Raw genomic sequence first — 23,146 nt, forward strand, 5'->3', positions numbered from 1 at the left:
ACCCAGCAGGCAGAGGGAAGAGCGTGGCAGAGACACCAGAAAGGGGAATGAGGGCGCCCTCTACAAAACTGCTCTTCTCGTCTGACATCTGTCCTCTAGCACAACAGAACCCTGAGAAACAGTCTGCAATTACTACCTCAGGTAACAAATGTGTGCGTCACGATCAGGTTACCCTGCGACTGCTTACCTCTAAATTTGAGTGCCCCCCAAATAAAACCCCTGAATTTCCTAAAATAGAAGGCTAAGTTGGTGTTTCATATAAACCTCACTTCACAGTTTTAATCCCAATAATATGAGTTCAACTGCTTTTCGGGAAGGGACCGTAAGTGGTAAATGGTGCCAACATGATGTTTTAAAATAACTGTAGTTGGTTTCTGAAATGTGCAACCAGTACTCAGGGAGTTTTGGGGTCTGTGAGTTAACTCACAAGCTTTCATATATTCATTTGCTAATTGAAAACCTGCTCAAACAACTGAAACGCTCTTCAACTCTGATGCAAGCGTTTGAACGGTCCCCCTTTGGCAAGTGAAGGCGACTTCCTTCTCTGACACAGATTCCTAGGAGTGTGTGTCTGTCCAGGTCTGGTCCAGCCGGGGGAAGGCACATCTGTCCCCTTCCGAGTCACAGCATGTACCTTTCCCAGGCGTCCTGCCCTGCTGCTTCTCAGGGTGAAGCCTTGTCCTTCCTCTTCAACCCACCTCTAATTACACTTCCTCCCAGAAGCCATTAGCCACTGTATGTGAAACAGACCTCTCCAGTATAAACTATCGCAATCTGAAATTATTTTATTTGGTAGTTACCTGTAGGGAGGATGTAAGCAAGACAGGCCAGGAAAGCTGGTCTGTCTTATTTCTCTGCTACTCTGTACCAGGCTTCCTAGGAATGGGAAGAGTAAGTGGTATCCCCTCTCCTTCATTCTCCACCACGTTATCCTGTTTGGAAGCCTCCACCGGCAGCGGCTTCTCCTAGAATAACATCTAGACTCTGTTTCATGGCCTATGAGACTCTGCTTTGGACTCATACAGTATTTCCAGCCTTTGCCCTCACTTCTTCTGCCTGCAGTGCCCCACCTTGCACATAGCTTGTGCGTCTGTACTATCTGATACTCAGCTCCCTGGACTGGTCTCCTATGGTCCCTAAATCTAAAGTAGCAGGTGCCCCTCTCTCCTCCCCTCAGCCATACCATGGCTCTCTAAAGTAATTTGGGGGATTTATTTCCTTTTCCCCACTGGAATGCTAGCTGGTGCCTCATCTATTATGCTCACTCTTACAGCTCAAGCTCCTAAAATAGAGTCTGGCACTTGGTAAGGACTCCTACCACGGAGAGAATACTGTGCTGGAAAATAAGTATCACTGATAAAGACCACCAACTTTAACTCAGGATCCTGCTCAGCCAGGATTTCTAGATTAGTTTTCTATGCACCCAGTTAGCCTGACAGCGGATACATGAAGTCTCTACTTCAGCTGGTTCATACCTATCCTGCCAGAGAATGATCTGGAAGCGGTACAAAGATGCATGCAGAATTTAAAATGACCCCAGTATTTGCAGCTTCTGTTACAATGCCTGAGAAGGTCTTCAAAAATACCTGGAGCTGGTACCATACAGTCTCCTCCAAAACACTTAAAATAACGTGAGCTTAGCACACTGTAAGGCAGGCTCTCCCACTGAGCACTGCTCAAACAGATGCTTTTCTCGAGCTTCTACCTGTTGTTTCTGTGCCTGGCATGTCCAAAGGCAAAACAGTATGTCTGCAGGCCGCCCTCCTCCACCCTCTCCCAGTTCATCGACCCATGTCCATTTCCATTACCCTTGCCCTCCTGGACTTCTTTAAAGTTGTCACTCCTAATTCTAATATGGCATCCAGTTCTTAACATGAACTACTCAGGATGGACTGACTCATAGAGGGTACAATGGGATTACTCTAATAATGGGGTTTAAGGTTTACATCGATTCGTTTGACCCCTGGTCAAAAGCACCCAGAGCTCACAATGAAAGAAATCTTCATTTCTTACCCTCCTCTGACCATAGGTATGTGTGTGACAACTCCCTGTTTTCAGTCTCATAAAAGAGATAAGCCTTAGGCACAAAAACTGTACTACAAGGTGGACAGTGATGAGAGCTAGGGGTATACAGCATGGAGGTCTTACAAGGTGCTAAGAACATCATGAGTTGAGCGTGTGCCTGAGGAGTAGGTTGTCTGAGTGAGTGTGGCGCGTCTGTGAAAGAGAACAGTGAGAGAGAAGCAGCCAGGTTCTGGAAAGCCAGAGCCACACTGAACATGTGTGCTGTGGCCAGGGAGGAGGTAGCGAGGATATGTGTGTGTTGGGGAGGTATGTGATGTGGTCAAACTGTGTTGTAGGAAGAAGAAAATCATGAATACGTTGGAGGGCACATCAGAGGCAGAAAACTTGTCAGGAAACAACTGCAGTAAGGTCAGCGGAATGGACACCTGAAATATTTCACAGACAGAAGCAGAGCCTAGAAGACATAGAGTAGGCCTTGCCCTGCAAAAAGAGTCCTCTGGCCTCTGAGTCTGTACCTCCCACTCCCTTGGCCAAGATGTCCTCATGTGCAGTCCCCCTATTGAAAGTGAGATCAACCAACCCCAGAGATGCTCGCTGTGTTAAAAAGTACCCTTACGTACGTCCTGCCTCGTGTACATTTGGCCTGCCATTAGGCATTGATAAACCACTCTCTTTCAAGTTTTCCCTGTTCCAAGAAACCTGATAGAATTGATTCAGTTCTCAATGACAATAGCAATAGCAATCCATCAGGAAATCTCACATTGCAATCTCACAATAGCAATCCATCAGGAAAACATCACCTGGATAAGAACATGAGCAAAGGAAGACTCCCAGATAACTTACTCGTTAATCACCAGATCAGGAGCAAAACACAGCATGTTTGCACTTGATTGTCTGTATGATCTCCACCCCAGGGCAAACGCCATGAGGAACATCCATGAATATTGCAGTAGGGTCATTTGGTCATCCAGGTGTAAGTTCCTGAATCCTGAATGAAAAGAAATAAAGGCATGAGGAAACACTAGGTGTTGAAGAGAAGATCATCTCTTTGGGAACTAGATCCCCTAAGAGATAGAGGAAATGAAGTAGCACCAAGGGGGCACAGGTCTCCTCTGTCACCTGACATGTCAAGACCAAAGCCTCTGGTGCTTTTTTAACAGCATCCGGTACAGTAAAACCTATTGTCCCTTTTTCCCCATTTAAGCAAATATGAACCGAATAGTAAAACAGAAAGCCCACAGTCCTGACTTGGTACATTACACAGTCAATGAATTTAATTTTAAAAATTTCCCGAGAGTCACACCTCTTTCCCTCTTGACAGAGTAGAGATGATGGAGGTTAGGTGGCTTCACTCTTGCTCTGCCTCTTTTCTGTTTGTGTGAACATAAGCTTGTCGATTCTCCTGTAGCTGAAAAGTCCGGGCTGACACTAATGTTGACCTCTCATGTTCCCTCCACATCGAGTTCCCATAGGGGGACTTTTAGCTCATAGTATCTTAAAAATAAGACTAAGTAAGATTTACATTCAATATGTATCATTTTACCTAGTTAAGAATTAAAATCATTCTACTTTTGTACATTTTGACAAAGGGTCATCGATTTTTACCGATTTTACAAAAAACCTGATTTTTAAAAGTGATACACTGAAGGAAAACCAACTGAATTCTTACAAGTACACATTTTCCCCCCTAGACTTGGGTGTGAAAGGAATTTCTAAGTCCTGTGCCTCTAATTCTGGTATTACATCGTCCTACCTGAAATTGCTCTGAGCAACAATGTGAAAAGCAGGGAGCAGTGTGCAAGTTTTATTATAAACTCTCCACTCCCAAGTTTTCCAGCCTCTCCCCTTGTTAGGCCCCAGAAATGAGGAAGAGAAAATAGGACACGCACTTTGTACCTTAGCTGCGTCCTCTCCTGCGTCTTACCTGGTATCGCCTTGGCCCACTTCACTGCTGCAATCACTTGCCGCCCACCTAACATGTTGAGTGTGGTCATGATCCGCCAAGTCGAATCTGGGACAGAGCTGTCATACCCTGCATATAACACCTCGGGTTCGATGACCTCCAGCAGGGACACCAGGGTAGGGGTGAGCTGTGGTAATGTTGCAGGAACTACTGTTTTGTTAGCAGGGTTTTCGGAAGTTTCTTGGGACACTCCTGGGGTGGCCTGCTGAATTCCTTTTATCTTTTTCTTTGTTTTTCGAGCTGTGGGTGTTCAAAAAAAGAATACACAGAAATGAATATAACTGGGAAGGTCTGGGTGGCAGAGTTTATTCAAGAAGTATTTTAATTTCTGAAACTATTCAGCAATTATCAAGTGAAACAGAAGAGGAGAAAGCCAAGAGTCAAGAGGAACCCATTTGTATATGAAGCCACGTAATACTGGACGCAAAACTAACGGTCTTTCAACATTATGTGAAAACAATCCAAACAAATCACTTCTAGAGATTCTTACATGAACTAATTTCTCTCTCACTTTCACTCCAAATTGGAAATTCTCATTGATTCAAGAAGGCAATATTTTTACTAGCAGTTGAAAAAAAGAATACAAGTTCATAATAGCAGACTAGAAACTGTGGCTTAGGGTTCGTCTAAATGATGGCATATAATGAAGAGAGGGATACTATAACCTAGCATAAATTCCCCTTCTTCTCAAGATGGTATTAAGATGACACTGCAGATCAGAGGCTAGAACCACTATTAATTCCCACAGCAGAAAAGTCCAGTTTTCACATTTATATGATGCATACTGCTTGGGTCTAAAAACATTTGGGGAGATGAAGAAAAAAACTTTACATTTTTTTACATAAATTATGTGGGGAATTTTCCTTCTGCAAGAGATTTATACTGGTGACCCGATAAACCTAAAGCCACTATTTCCATATTATATACAGCATATATACAAAGTAAAGCTATCTTTCCATCTTTGACTTAGTATGGAATAGTGCCGTCAATTACAACATGGATTCCATAGTTTATTTACTAAACGTATTCATACTCTTAAAGTTCCATGTTTTATGAAGCTACATGTTTTAGTAACAAATAAGAATGTTTCCTTTCTGCTCTACCTGCTGCTGAAGGGAACACAGAATATTCTTAAAAAGAAAGTTCCAGAGATCCAAGGAAGGGCAATAAATATAATTTATATGAAAGAAGAAATGTATCTGCCTCACTTATCAGGGATACAAACCACTTTGCTCAGAGAAAAGTAAATCCAAATCACTTCAGGAAATACTTATTAGATTCTTTGCCCTTAAAATGATAAGAATGGTCCCATTACTGTGCACTGTGTAGTGAGAAACTTAAGAATTTTTATGTCACATTTCAAAACACAGAAAAAAGATTGGGACAGACCCATTCTCATTTTACCATGCTCTACTGGAAACACACTACAGTGTAGCAATAAAGAGCATAAACCTGAAACAATCATGTTTGAGTTTAAACCCTGTCTCTGCAACGCAGTAGTTGGGATCTCCCAGTTATTCCCTGGGCCTTAGCTTCCCTCTTCTCTAAAATGAGGGTAATACTGGTACCTCGCTCTAGGGTGGTTGAGAATTAACTCAGTTAAAATATGTAAAATGCTTACAACAGGTGGTGGCACGCGTTAAGTGCTAGAGAAGAACTATCATTACCTCAACTGGTGGCAGAATCTGGTTGAATGTAGACAGTACAAATACACAGAGGACTGGTACACTTTTAAAAAGAGCAAGTGCTACTGTACACAAGGAAACACTTTAAACAACCAAAGGTGTCTCAAGGAAACCCATATTTCAAAATCACGACAAGCACTTTGTTGAGAAGGGAATAAAAGAGAACATCCATCTCCCAAATCAACACACTGAAATAACACAGTGCAGGGGCACCTGGGTGGCTCAGTCAGTTAAGCATTGGACTTCAGCTCGGGTCATGATCTCACAGTTTGTGGGTTCAAGCCCCACATCGGGCTCTGTGCTGATAGCCAGCACAGAGCCTGGAGCCTGTCTTCAGATTCTGTGTCTCCGTCTCTTTCTGTCCCTCTCCTGCTCATGCTGGCTCTTTCTCTCTCAAAAATAAAAAACAAAAAAACAAAAACTTGAAACAATATGGTGCAGACCTCAATGAACCATGGCTTGGAACCTATGCTCCACAGTAGGACAGAAGACAGGATAGTGATAGTGGTGGATTTTTAAAAATCTTCTGTGCCCACTTGATAGTTTCTTACTATTTAACTATTGCCCTAAATGAGAGAACTAATGCTTTTGAATAAAGCTCAAAATACTGATGAGAGCAAGAATGTACAGTAATATGTTTTCATATAACTTGAGCAAGAAGTTGTTAACTGATTCAGTAAAGCAACCACTATTTTTCTACTCTATATAAAGGTCTTGGCTCCTTGGAGTATACAGATTATGACTCAATTTCTGATCTCTACAGAAGTGTTCAGGAATGTGTAATAGCTGAAAACTTAGCTTAAGCTTTAAGTTTGGGAATTTGTGGGTGGCTCACTTGGTGGTGCATCTGGACTCTCCATTTCAGCTCAGGTCATGAGATCAAGCCCCACGCTGAGTGTAGAGCCTGCTTATGATTCTGTCTCTGTCTCTCTTTCAAAAAAAAAAGGTATGAAATCTGATAATGTCACAAGCCTCCTTGCCTGTAAGTTCCACTTGACTCTTCATACCAAAAATAAAACTAGGGGTGCCTGGGTGGGTCAGTCAGTTAAGCATCTGACTCTTGGTTTTGGCTCAGGTCATGATCTCAGTGTTCGTGGGATCGAGTCTTGTGTGGGGCTCTGCATAGGCTCTGCAGAGCCTGCCTGGGATTCTCTGTCCCTCTCTCTCTGCCCCTTTCCCTGTTCCCACTCTGTCTCAAAAAGGATAAACTTAAAAAAAACCCAACAACTATAATCTGGGATGATTACAGTATACCTTAAAATGAAATAAGAAAACATTAAGGATTACCCTTAAAAAACTTAACTGTACTCAACTGCCAGGCACTGTAAGGACTGAAGAAGGCTTCCTTAGAGTAAATCTTGAGAATTATTTGGTATGAGGGCCACAGTACCAAAATATACCGCTTCTCATATTAAGTTACATTTCTGGAGAGAATCAGGCTGTGATAAGAGCTGACATACTCTGCAAAGTTACTCTGGGGGCTCTCCTGACAGAGAATGTTTCTAAAGATTATAGTTAAAAAAAAAAACAAAACAGTAAAAAATAAAAAGTATGAACATGGCTGGTTCATCTATCTTCTTTTATAATTTTTTCTAACATTTATTCATTTTTCAGAGAAAGAGCACAAGCAGGGCAGGAGAAGAGAGAGACAGAGACACAGAATCTGAAACAGGCTCCAGGTTCTGAGCTGTCAGCACAAGGCGCAATGCAGGGCTCGAACTCACAGACGTGAGATCATGACCTGAGCTGAAGCTGGATGCTTAGACAACTGAGCCATCCAGCTGCTCCTCATCTATCTTATTCTTAAATAGGGCTGATCCTTGAAAAACATGGGGGTTGTGCAGTCAAAAAATCTGTGTGTAACTTTTGACCCTTGAAAAACTTTGAACAGAAGCCTTACCGAGAATATAACAGTTGAGTTAGTTACACATATTTAGTATGTTCTCTGTGTGGTAGACTGTATTCTTACAATAAAGGAAGCTTAAAGGAAAGATTTCATTAGGAAAATTCTAAGAAAGAAAATGCAGTAAAACCTTGGATTGCAAGTAACTTGTTTTGCGAGTGTTCTGCAGGATGAGCAAACATTTCTAATAAATTTTAACTTGATAAACAAGCGACATCTTGTACTACGAGTAGGAGATGCTGAACGCCACATGATCACAACCGAGTCAATAGTTCGTTCTCTCTCTCTCTCTCTCTCTCTCTCTCTGTAGGACTGTGGGTGATTGTCTCCCATGTTCGGATGCTGGGTCTGAGGCTGTGGTGTCTGGCAGATATTAGTGATTTTTCAGAATGTTGGAAGGTGCCCACAACTGGCACAAGTATATATATATTTTTTTTATCACTTTAAAGCATCTATCTGTGGACAGTCCTTTGCTTTTCCATACAAGCATAAGCTTAGGAATGTTTTGCTTCATTCCAGGTCAGGCTGCCTGCAGATATAGACCCTTTCCTCTGCTGCCTTATTGTCAGTTACATTACATACGGTATATGACAAGAGTTCGATACTGGACTGTAGTCAACATCCGTGCAAGCGTATACAATGGCCCCCATGCAGAAAAAGATTCCATTGAGCCAATAGAGAGCAGTGATTCTATAAGTGATAGTCAAAGTCATCCTATACAATACCTCTCCTCTCTCTTGTCTCCCTCACACCAGCCATGAAAGTTTTTAAAGGTAAGTGCAGGTTATTCTTCCTTATATTTTGTATTTTATTATTTTGTGTTATATTACAGTACTGTCATCATTTTTATATAAATATATTTGGGTTGTGAAACAAGTCATCTGAGTTTCCATTAGTTTTATTTTTAAATTTAAATCCAAGTTAGTTAATATATAGTGTAATAATGATTCCAGGAATAGAATTTAGTGATTCATCATTTAAATAATACCCTGTGCTTATCCCAACAAGTGTCCTCCTTAATGCCCATCACACCTTTTGCCCACCCCCCACCCAACAGCCCTCTAGCAACTATGTTTGTTTTCTGTATTGAGGAGTCTCTTATGATTTGACCCCATTTTTATTTTATTTTTGCTTCCCTTTCCCTCTATGTTCATCTGTTTTGTATCTTAAATTCCTCATATGAGTGAAACGATATGATTTGTATCTTTCTCTGAATGGCTTATTTTGCTTAGCATAATACACTTTAGTTCCATCCACGTTGTTGCATATGGCAAGAATTCATTCTTCCTGATTGCTGAGCAATATTCCATTAAATGTAAATACACACACACACACACACACACACACACACACATCACATCTTCTTTATCCAATGATCAGTCAATGGACATTTGGGCTCTTTCCATACTTCAGCTCCTGTCGACAGTGCTGCTATAAACATTGGGGTGCATGTGCCCCTATGAATCAGAATTTTTGTATCCTCTGGATAAACACCTAGTAGTGAAACTGCTGGATTGTAGGGTAGTTCTAGTTTTAATTTTTTGAGGAACCTCCACACTGTTTCCTAGAGTGGCTGCATCAGTTTGCATGCCCACCAACAGTGCAAAAGGGTTCCTCTTTCTCCACATCCTCACCAGCATCTGTAGCTTCTTGAGATATTAATATTAGCCATTCTAACTGGTGTGAGGTGATATCTCAGTGTGGTTTTGATTTGTATTTCCCTGATGATGAGTGATGTGGAGCATCTTTTCATGTGTCTGTTAGCCATCTGGATGTCCTCTTCAGAAATGTGTCTATTGATGTCTTTTGCCCATTTCTTCACTGGATTGTCTTTTGGGTGTTGGGTTTGATAAGTTCTTTCTAGATTTTGTATACTAACCCTTTATGTGATAGGTCATTTGCAAATATCTTCTCACATTCCATCAACTGCCTTTTGGTTTTGCTAATTGTTTCTGTCACCATGGAGAAGCTCTTTATCCTGATGAGGGGCCAATAATTCATTTTTGCTTTTGTTTCCCTTGCCTCCAGAGAAATACTGAATAAGAAGTTGCTGCAGCCAACGTTAAAGAGGCTGTTGCTTGTTTTCTCTTCTAGGATTTTGATGGCTTCCAGTCTTATATTTAGGTCTTGCATCCATTTTATTTTTGTGTATGGTGTAAGAAAAGAGTCCAGGTTCATTCTTCTGCATGTTGCTGTCCAATTTTCCCAACACCATTTGCTGAAGACACTTTTTTTCCACTGGGTATTCTTTCCTGCTTTGTCAAAGATTAGTTGGCCATATCTTTGTGAGTCTCTTTCTGGGTTCTTTATTTCTGTTCCACTGATCTGTGTGTCTGTTTCTGTACCAGTACCATACTGTCTTGATGATTACCACTTTGTAACATAGCTTGAAGTCCGGAATTGTGATGCCTCCAGGAGTTTCCATTATTTCTTGGGGGAAATTCACTTTGATATACAAGTGCTGTGGATCACAAGCAGGTTTCCAGAATGAATTATGCTTGCAAACCAAGGTTTTACTGTACATTATAATAGTGTACTGTAAAAAATCCATTTTAAGTGGACCCACACAGTTCAAACCTGCATTTGTTCAAGGGTCAATTCTACTATGTTCGGTCAAACATTTCAGGCACAAATACCTACTGCAAATAAAGGTTTTATATATACAGGAATAATTAAACATTAAAAAAAATCTAACTTTGTAGAGTTTTGTTTTTATTCACTTAGTTTGAGAGAGAGAGAGAGAGAGAGAGAGAGAGGGAGGGAGAGAGTGAGAGGTCAGGGAAGGGCAGAGAGAGAATCCCAAGCAGGCTCCATGCTGTTAGCATAGAGCTCGACATGGGGCTTGATTTCACGAACTGTAAGATCATGACCTGAGCTGATATCAAGAGTCGGATGCTTAACCTACTGAGCCACCCAGACACCCCCATAAACCTAGATTTTTAAAGAGCCTTTCAGCTTTTCTACAATTAGAATTACGTTGTGAACTGCATGATACACACTACCTATTATCTAATAGATTGTTAAGTGACAGGGCAGAACTATATACTGTAGACACAGGTTAATAATCTTGGACCTACTCTAAAGTGTTTTTAATAATGTAAGAGTCCAAAATAACCTCTTTGACTAGAAGAAAGTATGCAAAGACTAGCTCTTAAGAAATGCTAATTTTCCCACAATTCTGAGATCTTATATTGACATCTCACAAAAGCATATAATGTGTTGTTTTTTAAATAGTATTTTGAGAAACTGCATACAGTCTAAACTGTAAGCTTAAATTTAAAGATCTGATTGCAAGTGGCAGTGATGGTATTTTGATAACATTTAGAAAATCAGAGGCCTCTAGCTGTCTTGGTTGTCTTCTAGTGAGGGAGGCCACTGTGATTGTTATTAAGTTGTAAAAAGGAGGAAAAATGGGACACAATGACTAGCCTCGTCCATCAGAATCCTTATAGTTGCTAGGTATTCTAAAAAAACATTGCCTTCTATTCTAGATAGGGGAGGAATTACACAGAAGAGCATTATACACTTAAGCTCCAAAGTCCTAAGTTAAGCGTGATATATATTTGGAAAAGGACCTCAAAATGTTATGGGGTACACAACCATTCTTTGTTACTGATATCATCAAATTTTACTTGGCTTTGTCCTTTGAGCAAACATTTAAGAAATTTTTTAAATTAAAAAAATGTTTTATTTATTTTTGAGAGACAGGGAAAGAGATAACACAAGTCGGGGAATGGGGGGAGGATCCAAAACAGGCTCTGTGTGGACAGCAGAGAGCCTGATCTGGGGCTCGAACTCACATACCATGAGATCATGACCTGAGCCAAAGTTGGATGCTTAACCAGCTGAGCCACCCAGGTGTCCCTGAGTAACCTTATTTCTAAGTGTAAGAAATAGCTAGCTAGCTGAGATGAAAATAATTCAAATTTAAGTGGTCATAGAGCAGCAAAATGAAACTCAGTAAAAACTGGGCAGAAATAAAGATAACAAAAATAATCATCCTTGTGGCACTTGATCATGAACTATACGAGTGTGTCTTTAATCTGTGCACCTACAAGAAGATCGGCCAATATGACTTCCTTTAAATCAATGCTTAACCTGTTGGCCCTTTGCAGTAACAATGAGGCAACCTAGTCACACTCAGAAGGAACTGGGTTCATTGACTGATATGTCACAATGGACTTACACATGGTGAATTTCATCTGTCTTTTTTTGCTATTGAAGTTCTATGAAAAAGCGAAGATGATGCTGTGCATGTGGGTTGAGGAATTAAGACTGTTCACAGCCATCCCCATAAATCTATCTCCTATTTCACAACAGCTGCACACACGGCGTGTGCCAGACTGCGTCAATGGTCAGTCTCTCTTCTACCAAAAGCGCCACGCACTTGCTGTTCTCCTTGCAATATCACCACGTGTTATCTGGATTACTTCTAGAGTCATCTCATGGGTCTCTCTATATGAGATCAGTCTAAAACATGAATCTGATCACGTCTCTGCCTTTATTTTTTACAGAACTCCTTCTACTTGGCTTTTCTAGACTGAATCTTGCTTCCTCCAAGGAAGCATTCTCAGCTTTTCAGACAGAATGAGGGGGCCCTCTCCTTGCCTCTGGGGCTTCATTTCCTTCTGTAAGCGTGACAAACCATTCTGTGCTGGACTCTGCAACCCAAGTAGACAGTAAGTCCTTAAAACAGGCACTACTTTACTCAGCTGACGTGTACTGCCTGCCTCCTTGGCAGGTTTGAGCAGGAAGGTGCTACTGTCACAGCAAATACAGCACGTGTGTGATTCCAGCACCACCACTACCTCCATAGGGTTTGCCATTTCAACTACAGTAGAATTCCATACGTTTTACAAAGTAGTTTGTTTTTTGTTTTTGTTTTTTTTAAAAATTTGTTAATGTTTATTTTTGAGAGAGAGAGAGTGAGCGTGCGAGCATGAGCGGGAAGGAGACACAGAATCCAAAGCAGGCTCCAGGCTCTGAGCTGTCAGTACAGAGAGTGACATGGGGCTCAAACCCACAAACAGTGAGATCATGAACTGAGCCAAAGTCAGACGCTTAACCAACTGAGCCACCCAGGTGCCCCTCAAAGGCAAGTTTATAATGATGAGATCAATATAAATTATACAACTTGTTATGTAAACTTGTTAAGTTATGGAAACACTCAAACTTATAACTAGCTTCAGGTTTCTTCTTTACCTGAAAAACAAAACCAACAAAACTCATCCAACATCTCCTTGAGGAGCACCCCCCCACCTCACCCCAGGTAGATTTATTATCTATCTGCATCTGTCTAGTTACAGAACCTAGTAAGAGAGAAATGATAGAAATATGGACATGTAAATACATCTGAAAGAGAAACATTTCCAACTCTAGGGAACAGTTTTGAGGCTGAAGAAGAGGAGGAGAGAAAGCTACCGGGAATGTTTCACATGTTGTAAGTTTCATTTTTTTTACCTAATTATTTGCTTAGTGTCTAGTCTGGTCATAATGAATTCCGTGTATGTAATACAAGCTGGTGAAAAAACTTAAGTGGAATATGAACTATTCATAAAAAGCTCCTCTTTTATAAAGCAGTAATATAAAATTATGTTAATCAAGCACATGTACATTGCAACAACTGAAGTATTACTTTTGCTCACATATTTAAAAGAGGAAAATGACCAATTTTTATATGATGCAGAGCCCATTCCTTTTAGGCATTTACATTACCTTCCAGGTTCATTCCAGCCTGAAGACATTTTCGATAGCGACATGCTGGACAGTTCTTTCTTCGAATCTTATCGATGATACAATCATTTCTTCCTGCACAAAGATAATTGTGCTGTCCTAGACAGAAAACAAAGGCCCTGTCAAAATTGCCCAAGTTTTAAGGGATCTTTTTATAGCAAGAGTCACTGCACTTTGGTTTTGGGCTGAGCACAGCCAGGGACCACAGGCAGTGACGAAGAAAGATGTCCTTGCTTCCACTCCCATTACAGAGTTGTGAGGTCAACTTAAAAACGTCCCTTCCTTATGCTGCTCAACAAATAAACATAGTTCATGAAAAACACTGCAGGACCCATGCAGAGAAGTGCACAGACTATAAGTGTAGCATCTCATACGCTTTCACAAACCGAACACCCCACGTGGTCGGCCCTTTGGTCAAGAAGAACAGCAACCCCCACTAGACTTCTTGTCCCTTTCCAGTCACTAAACTCCAAAGTAACCTTGTTCTGCATTAGAAGATCAACTGTTTGAAGTGCAGTTTGACACATACTGAGGATGTCTGAAGTCGCTATTTCATTATGACTTCTGACTTTTTTTTTTTTTTTTAAATATTTTTATTTATTTCTAGGATAGAGAGAGACAGCGTGAATAGGGGAGGGTCAGAGAGAGAGGGAGATACAGACTCTGAAACAGGCTCCAGGCTCTGAGCTGGCAGTCAGCACAGAGCCTGACGTGGGGCTCGAACCCACGAACCGCGAGATCATGACCTAAGTGAAAGTCGGACGCTTAATCGACTAAGCCACCTAGGCGCCCCATCATTATGACTTCGGACTTAATGCTAAGGAAGGTTCAACAGAGGAAACTGCTTTCAAAATACTGGAAGAGCCCCACACAGAAAATGACTTTCACTCAACAGTATGCCACCATATGCAAATGGAGTATACCCTTGCTTCAAGTCTAAGTGACAGGGAACATACTTAATCTCGAATGTTAAGGCTGCCAGCAACTCGTTAGGGAAATCACACACCTGGAAAACAAACTACCATATAAAGATCTTCCAGATATTTGTTCATTACGTCACAGGCTTTTGGCATGTAACAGTTCTTAAATCCACCACCAACTCCAAGTACTTAAGATTGTCACTGTCTACAATCTTCTAGCACCTAGGATTTAATAATGTGGTAAGAGGTACAAGTGCAGTTTTCACCTGGCAAAAAAATTTAAAAGGAAAAAACTGATACCCTTACCCACCCCGAAAGGCACATTCTGGTAGTTTTCTTTTAATCTGACTACTGAGTGTTGAAGAAAACTATCTCAGGATCTGCTGGCCTGGCAGAAACTGAAAGGAGCCCCCTGCACAACACCACTGTAGCTGAAGAAACACTAGCTAACTCAGAGCCCATGAACCTTACACTAGAGGGGATGGTGTGCACAGGACCACAGGGCATTTCTCTTCGCCAAAAGAAATCACATTCAGAGAAAAGAGGAAAATCACAATTATCAATTCACTAGGTTGAATATACCTTGTTCTGATTTCTGGGAAAAGATCCTTTCTACCTGGAACTGCTTACTACTTGGATGGAAACAAACCACACTCCCTTCTTCATAAGAGGATAAATCACAGTGCTATGAAGTGTGCGTTTTGCGTAGATGGTTAACTATATCAGGTTCAATTCTTTCTGAGGAGAAGGCCACTGGGCTGACCAATGGCCTAGAGTTGAGCTTTGGTCCAGAGCTGCTCCCCTGCCTACTGCCCAATGCCTGTACCAGCTATTTCCACACTTTTCTGCATTGTCTAAGTTTCCTAGCTTCTCTCTGAGACATGGAATGGTAGCACCAATGCAGTAGCTGTAACCTCTTTAAAGCAAAAGTAGGAAAAACATATTTGTCCACAGTTGAAGCAGGTAAAAAAAAAAATTTAACGTTTATTCATTTTTGAGAGACAGAGAGACAGAACACAAGCGGGGGAGGGGCAGAGAGAGAGGCAGAGACAATCTGAAGCAGGCTCCAGGCTCTGAGCTGTCAGCACAGAGCCCGAAGCAGGGCTCAAACTCCAGAACCATGAGATCATGACCTGAGCATAAGTTGGAAGCTTAATTCCCTGAGCCACCCCGTTGGCCCTTGAGCTTCTTTCTTTACCTGCTCTCACACACCGTGTGGTGTGGTGGGAAGTGCACCGGTGAGCGCCAGCAAGTCCTTGATCTGAACTGCAGCTCTGTTTCCGAGCTGTGTGATCTCAGTAACACTTATTAACTTTTCTGAGCCCTTGTTTCCCCATCTGCAACGATGGAAAAGTGGCACCTATCATGCTGGGCTTCTGCAAGGATTGAAGGCAGTGGTGTAGAAGCCTCTTACAAACAGTGCCTCTCGCATGGTAAGCACTCTATAAATGCTAGCTGTTAATTAACTCCCTTGTGACTACTATCACCTCTGTATCTAACTAGATTATAAACTTTCCCAGATGACAAAACTTTTGTCATACACTCTCGGGGTGTCAGTGTAGTATTGAGGTGAGGAACCTGTTTGGAGTCAGCTGTGTTGGAATCCCAGCTCTGCCACTTAAACTCTCAGCCTCAGTTTCCTGGTCTATCAAATAGGATCACAACAGCATCTAAGAGCTCATAGAGCCCTTAATTCGATGGTATGATGTACTTAAAACATAATGCTTGGCACATGGGACATTAAGGGTAGTGGACACCTATCACCATTATGACCCACCAACAAAGATTACATGTACTGTGTACAAGGGACACAGTAAAAGGGACTTGGTGGGAGGGGGATGGAATCACTGAACTTGTATACATGAAAAGATGTGAAGCTACCCAAAGTTTCCTTCTGTATGCAGAAAAGGAACTCCCAGAATACTGAGTTAAAAAACTCAAAATATCTATCCTCAATCTGGGTTGTATGGATAAGTAATAAGTAAAACTTATTAAAAATTGTTGAATGTTTGGGTATTTATCCTATGCCAATTTGGGGGGAGGTAACCTATTATTTCCAGCAGGTGCTGAAAATGGACTACTAAGTGTATACAGACCTTGTAAACTACATCTCTGTAATGAAACCTCCATCCTGTCTAGAGAGGAAAAGTAGAACTGCACCGAGTGAGGCTGTCAAAGGATTATAGAATTTTAGAACTGGAAGGGACATTAGAGAAAATGAAAGTCCAAGTACAGGATTTACTTAACATAGTCCACAGTTAAACTTTTCCCTAATTATGTAATCAAGCCATCATACTTAACTGAAATACTTAAAGGCTAAATAAACATTTTGAAATCGTATAACTCATATTCTATGAAAACAAGTATAAGAATTTAATTCTAAAGCCGGGGGTAAGCCCCGAGGGCATATGGCCTACAATGATATTTTATTGGGGAGTTATGTTTAGCTTTTATTCTTTTTTTTTTTTTTTAAAGGGTATTGAAAGCTTTCAGGTAAGCTTGTGCTCTCTAACCTTCCTTGTCCCAAATGTCTTTTATTTGCCAGAAGGACACATATTTGGTCCTTGTAGGCATTTAAATTTATAGTCCTGTTTTAAACAATTTTTCATTCTCCTCCATTTTAATTATTTTTTTAAATACCCATTTTTTTTGTTCTAAGGTTCCACAGTCTCTTTCTGAATTTCACTTGCAGAAATTAATTTGCCAGTATATTGTATTACTATCACTGCATCTGTATTATGAATATAACTCAGGAGTTAAGAAAGTGCTGAAACAGGGGCACCTGGGTGGCTCAGTCGGTTAAGATTCCGATGTAGGCTCAGGTCATGATCTTGCGGTTCCTGGGTTTGAGCCCCACGTCTGGCTCTGTGCGGACAGCTCAGAGCCTGCTTCACATTCTGTCTCTCTCTCTTTCTCTCTCTCTGTCCCTCCCCTGCTCATGCTTGAACTCTCTCTCCTATTATCAGAAATAAAAACATTACGAAAAAAGTGCTGAAATGAGGGCAGACAAGAAAAGGCTTCATTCTCTTGGCTCTGTGGTGAATAAGGTCTACTTTGTTAGAGTCACTGGGGGGTGCAGGGGTGGGCTTTCCTTACGACTGCCCACTAGCTGAGGGCTCCTACTTGGTCACAGGCTGCCTCCCTGTGCTCCATGTGGCATAACAGGAGGAATTTCATAGTTTGCTCACGGATTAAAAAGTAATCCAAACAAAAGAAAATGACTCATCTACCTCTAAAGGATATGCAAACAGAACTCTAGGCAAATAATAATAATAATCTTTCTAATACTGTGAATGGATAATTACACTTCTTTAAAAATTAATATACTCAGAGCTTTAGGTAATCCATTCAGGCCACACTGCCTTCAAACTGCCTTTTTTTTTTTTTTTTTTAAATAGTTTATTGTCAAGTTGGTTTCACATAACACCCAGTGTTCATCCCCACAAGTGCCCTCCCTCCTCCATGCCTTCAAACTGCTTTATAAATAACTACAGTGCACGATTTTTCCCCAAGAGGATTTTAGGGTAATTTCCAATACTAATTTGCTATGGAACGAACTTCTCTTTGTTTAAGGAGTGATTGCCCTTGTCAGCAGGCTGAATCCATAACCAGGGTAAAGTTTTTATTAGTATTCATAGAGCGAAATCAGCTTTCCTACAGTACCTTCTTTCTCAATCTCCTCAGGCCATTTACACTTACTTCTTACTACAACCTCCATACCTGGAAACTGTGAACTCTCTCACTTCAAGGTGAGCAGGGGAGGATCAGAGAGAGAGGGAGTCACAGACTGAAACAGGCTCCAGGCTCTGAGCTGGCAGTCAGCACAGAGCCCAACATGGGGCTTGAACCCACGAACCGCGAGATCATGACCTAAGCTAAAGTTGGACGCTTAACCGACTAAGCCACCCAGGTGCCCCTGAACTCTCTCACTGCAAGCAGACCGTGACCACCCAGAGGGTATGGACCAGGTGTTACGATGACTTCATACCACTTAGCAGTGCCTGGCTCAACAGGAAGAAAAACCCACCCAGATACTTTTCCCCCTCATAGTTCTTACTGACCCTCAGTTTTGGTCAGACTGGAATAGTTGGTAGTTGCAAAACCCACTACTTCATGGGAGCTAAAGCCCATGATTCTCACACAATGAACATTAGGTTTGGGCAGTAACATAACAGCACCATTTCACATGACATGACAGCACTTTCTTATGCTACCTGCTGTTATCTGACCAAACTCCCTCCCCTTACTTTATACTTTTCTCTTTTATTCTAGTTCTGCTTGTGTTGTCGTTTTATTCAGGTTAGGTAACATACAGCGTAGTCCTGGATTCAGGAGTAGAACTCAGTGACTCATGTCTTACATATAACACCCATAGCACCCAGTGCTCATCCCAACAAGTGCCCTCCTTAATGTCCATCACACGTTTAGCCCATCCTGCCCCCCACCTCCCCTCCAGCACCCCTCAGTTCGTTCTCTGTATTTAAGGATCTCTTATGGTTTTTGTGTTGCTTTTTAAAATCTTTCCATTTAGAAGGCCTATGAGCAAACCCCCACCCCCTGCCACCTGTCTTTACTGACTTCCAGCCTTAATGAGGTTCACATATACTAGAAACTTCACAATCCACCTTGAGAGACAAGAACCAAGTAGAGGAAAAACAAAACTCTTCAAAACACACACTACCTTCCACTGCTCTTTTGAAGAATACTTTACAGCTTCCACAAGTCAAGACTCCGTAGTGACACCCCGAAGCTTCATCAGAGCACACAAGGCAGAGTTTGGGGGGTGGTCCCGTTGCCGCCGCAGAGCTGGATGGAGGAGAGCTTACATCCGGTCTCATTCCAGGGCTGAAGGAGGAGAGAAAGTAGGGTCAGGATTTAACGGTCGTGACCGTCAAACAAATATCAAAATACAGCCCTCTTACCTTCTCACTTCCCAGTGAGCATGTTCACAGTGAACTCTGGCTTCAAGTACTAGCAAGCATTACAAGAGCCTTTTCACATATATTCAAATAATGTTTTATTCTTCTTTTAGACAAAATTAAGACTGAGGCAATTTCTTTCTTTCTTTCTTTCTTTTTTTTTTTGAATTTTTAACTAGTTATCTATTCGGGGGAGAGAGAGAGAAGGAGAGTGTGAGTGGGGAAGGGGCAGAGAGAGAGAGGGAGACACAGTACCTGAAGCAGGCTCCAGGCTCTGAGCTGTCAGCATGGAGCCCGATGCAGGGCATGAACCCACCAGTTGTGAGGTCGTGACCTAAGCTGAAGTCGGATGCTTAACTGACTAAGCCACCCAGGTGCTCCAAGAGTGAGGTAATTTCAAGTATTCCCTAAAAAGAATGATGAATCTATGCTTCACTTTGAAACTATCATTTTTAGTTGTGTAGGGTTTGTTTATATTCATAATCACCTGTGTAAAAAGGGGTCACTTCCATACCATTCACCATTTGTACGTGAATGGCCAATGAGTTTGGCTAAATGGATAGCAGTGCAACTCCCACCATGATCAAGAGATAGTATACATCCATCACCTCAAGAAAATGCCTCCTACCCCTTTAATTGCCTAGGACCTCTATTTAATTTTTGTAATTTTAAGATCTTGTGCAGGCCTTTCTCTAAACTCAGTCAAGTCTCATTATATCTCTACCCATGTCCTCCGCTAGTCAAAACTTTGTAAAGTATTCGAGTTTGGGCCTACACCTTTCATTCCCAATGCCATCCAGGCTGGACCAGTTTCTTATTACGGCCTGCAACGACTGACACAAAACATCACTGTGTTACCTTCCTGTGTGGCTCACACCAAGAACCAAAAAGGGCAGTGGGCTTTCAAGAGGAAGGACCCTTCTGCCCTCCACACTCAGGCAAGGTACAGCCTCAAGAAAAAGGAGGAGAGTCTGCTTCTTCCACTCGCTCTCGTGTTTCATTCTGCAGACTTCTCACCGCAGCAAGTGCTGTTGCAGTGTCTAAAGATACTCCCTTCCCAATTTGTTTTGAAACACTGCAGCAAGCACAACGCTCCCCTAAATCCTGTCCTCAGATGAAGTGAGTGCACCCTTGCCAGTCCTCTGTCCAAGAGGCTTTGTCAGATGGACAGTGCTGCCATCACCCCAGTTCCGGGAATAGGCCTCAGGGTTTCACGTGCTCTCTGAAGGCGGCCGCGAACTTCTGGATGCTCCCGTATCACAAGTTATTGATTCCCTGCTAGGTGGGGGATGGCGGACGATGGGAGAGGGTGGCCTGAAATGACCCCGCTGGAGGTCTGGCGTGAGCCACCCGTGATGAATGGAAGCTTGTGACTAATGCGGAGGAGCTGCTCTGGGCCGCACTTTTACAGAAAGATAGGAAGGTCTTGGCGTGAGTGAACAGAGCGATGTGTCAGGGAAGCAAAAACTTCCTTGGCTTCTGGCCTGAAGATGCGCCTATTCCTGCTCAGCCCATCTCTGTCATCTGACATCTATTTTTAGGGACCAACCAGTTGTTTATGGAAAATGAGTATAATATTTAAAGATTTGAAAGGTTACTTCTGTAATGTTTCCTCCACCAATTATATGTATTTATTTGTATACAATACACACAAAAACATATGCATATGTATGTATTAAAATTTTTTTTAATGGGACTTTGTAGTAAAGCCATACCTCAGTGATCCTGCAGGTTTGGATCCGTACCATAGTCAGCAATAATGTGAACATTGCAGTACAGCAAGTCACATGACTATTTTGGTTTCCCAGTGCATCTAAAAGTGATATTTATACTATTTTGCAGTTTGTTAAAATCTGTAAGAGCTTTATATCTAAAAAAGAATGTATATACCTTAATTTAAAAATATTTCATCTGCGTTTTTGGGGAGTCAAAATCACAGAAGACCCTAACAATGATAATAATGAAAAAAATGAAATATGAGGAGAATTACCAAAATGTGACACAGACACACCCATAATGAGCAAATGCTGTCGGATAAATGGTGCTGACAGGGTTGCTTGAATTAAGTTGGCACAAACCTTCAGTTGGTAAAAAATGCAAAGTGCAATCAATAAAGGAAAGTGCCGTAAAACAGTGCCTGGACTTTGTGGCCATGAAACACTTTCTTGAGTTAAATTTCGTCTAGCCTCTCACCAGACCTGTGAGAAGACAGTATCACCCTCAGATGAGGCCAATGCAGGAGGAGGAAGGTGATCAGGGGGCCTGTTTTCAGTCAAACTGACGTGCTTCAGATCCCTGCTGTCCCCATGGAAAGCCTGTGTGACCCTGGGCTGGTGTCCACCACTGTGAGCCTCAGCTGTGTGTGTGCTGTGCAAACAGGAGAATGCCCATCCAACGTAGCACATAATTCCTGCAGAGAGCAAGCACTCAACACACGTTCCTCCTTTCCTGTTTCAGAAAAACTGGTGATTTTATGAAAAAGCATTATGTAAGCATTATGTAAGTACAAAGTTAGTGTTCAGTCTAAAACCCAGGATGGTATTCCCAAATTCTAGCTTATAAATTAGAGCATCGGCAAAAAGCATTCGGGCCACTCAACGGTAAGCTACAGAGGGCAACAGGGAGCTAAAAATTAAATGAACAAATGGATGGATGCAAGTGTAGCTAAGAATCTGTAATTTAAGTCAGCCTTTTGAAATCCCTTCAGTCATTCTAGGCTCCATCAGATAAGAACGGAGTACATGGAACACTGCCCAGGGTACCACGGACATTGGTGGGAAAAAATCCAGTTTTGCCACACAAACACGAGGACTAGGACGGCCTAGGACAAACACCACTGGGAAACACGCAAGAGTACGACAAAGTTTACAACCGTAAACGTGACCCTGTGACACAACCGAAGGGCTACAGGTCACCCCAACTGCTAGAACGACAAAGGAAAACCATCTGGAATCACCATCTTTTGATTCGGATACGTGGCAAATACATGACAGAAAGAAAAAGAAAGCACACAGGAGGAAGAGTGTGATTTATACCTTATGAATGGAAAAGCTGAAAACCTGGGGTCTTTGATCACTGTGTGCTGACAGCTGCGCCAAACTTGGAAGACGGTAACAGGTTCTATTCTGAACTATGTTGAAGACTTGGGAACATATGCCTTGTTCCAAGCGAATACGCAAACGCGGTTTCCCATTTACAGGGGAGGGCATGCTCAGCACCAGCTTATTCCTGAGCTATGGAGTTCACATGAGAGAAAGAAAAAAAAAAGACCACACATGCAAAGCTGGGTTTTTCTGTTGAGTTCTACAAGAAAAGCAAGTGCTGAGAGGTAAGCTCTCGGAGGGGCAGTTATGGATGGATTGTGAGTATTCATCCCACACCTTGAGGAGCTCATAAAATGTGCAGGTAAATGACATCCTTTCATTTAGCACATGCTCTTGACACCGGAATATCAGGCGCTGTGACGATACAGAAGTCATTTCGTATATGGGAGTCTTACTACACTATGCGTGGAATACATCACTGAAATAATGAACCCTGAAACTTTGTGAATATTTTTATGTACCCCCTGTGACATGGGGTCACCTGGAGGATTGAGGTAAAGAGAAGTACCATAAATACCCTTCCCTCTGAGCCAGCAGAGGGTTAATGGGCTGCCAAGAGCTTGAGTTCAGGTAATTGTAGATATTCTTTGTGATTCTACCCCAAAACTTGACATTTGGGTGGGGTTTTTTTTGACATTTTGGTTTTTTAAAGGTCAGTATTGCAGTGTAGAATCTGAAACCCTATCAGTGAACGTTTTGAAACAGTGTTACATTAAAATCCATCTGTCCATCTTGAAGTTAGAACGGCTCTTTTACCCATAGATGGTTTTGTACTATCCTGCATTAGTCATTTGGAAAATACTGGTTTACTGAGTTAGTAAATTATAGTTATATTATACAATGGAACAGTCACATCTATCAAGCTCACAGTGGCAGATATGTCTTTCCAAGTTC

General features: G+C 41.8%; 1 protein-coding gene across 6 annotated transcripts in view; it reads right to left on the bottom strand.

The window, feature by feature from the left end:
* The window catches only part of NR3C1 (nuclear receptor subfamily 3 group C member 1), a 125,943-nt gene that overhangs the window by 14,987 nt on the left and 87,810 nt on the right, over window positions 1-23,146 (bottom strand). For 5 of the 6 annotated variants that reach the window (XM_039236177.1, XM_039236180.1, XM_039236178.1 and 2 more), the window contains exons 3-6: window positions 18,908-19,074; window positions 13,292-13,408; window positions 3,950-4,228; window positions 2,869-3,013 (exon numbers count right to left, since the gene is read on the bottom strand). In XM_039236177.1, coding sequence (XP_039092108.1) covers window positions 2,869-3,013; window positions 3,950-4,228; window positions 13,292-13,408; window positions 18,908-19,074 — 708 coding nt within the window. The remainder of the gene's footprint in view (window positions 1-2,868; window positions 3,014-3,949; window positions 4,229-13,291; window positions 13,409-18,907; window positions 19,075-23,146) is intronic. The other variant, XM_039236182.1, reaches the window with a different exon arrangement.

The sequence above is a fragment of the Hyaena hyaena genome, unplaced genomic scaffold, assembly GCF_003009895.1.
Source record: "Hyaena hyaena isolate Hyena2069 unplaced genomic scaffold, ASM300989v1 scaffold_107, whole genome shotgun sequence".
Taxonomy (NCBI): domain Eukaryota; kingdom Metazoa; phylum Chordata; class Mammalia; order Carnivora; family Hyaenidae; genus Hyaena; species Hyaena hyaena.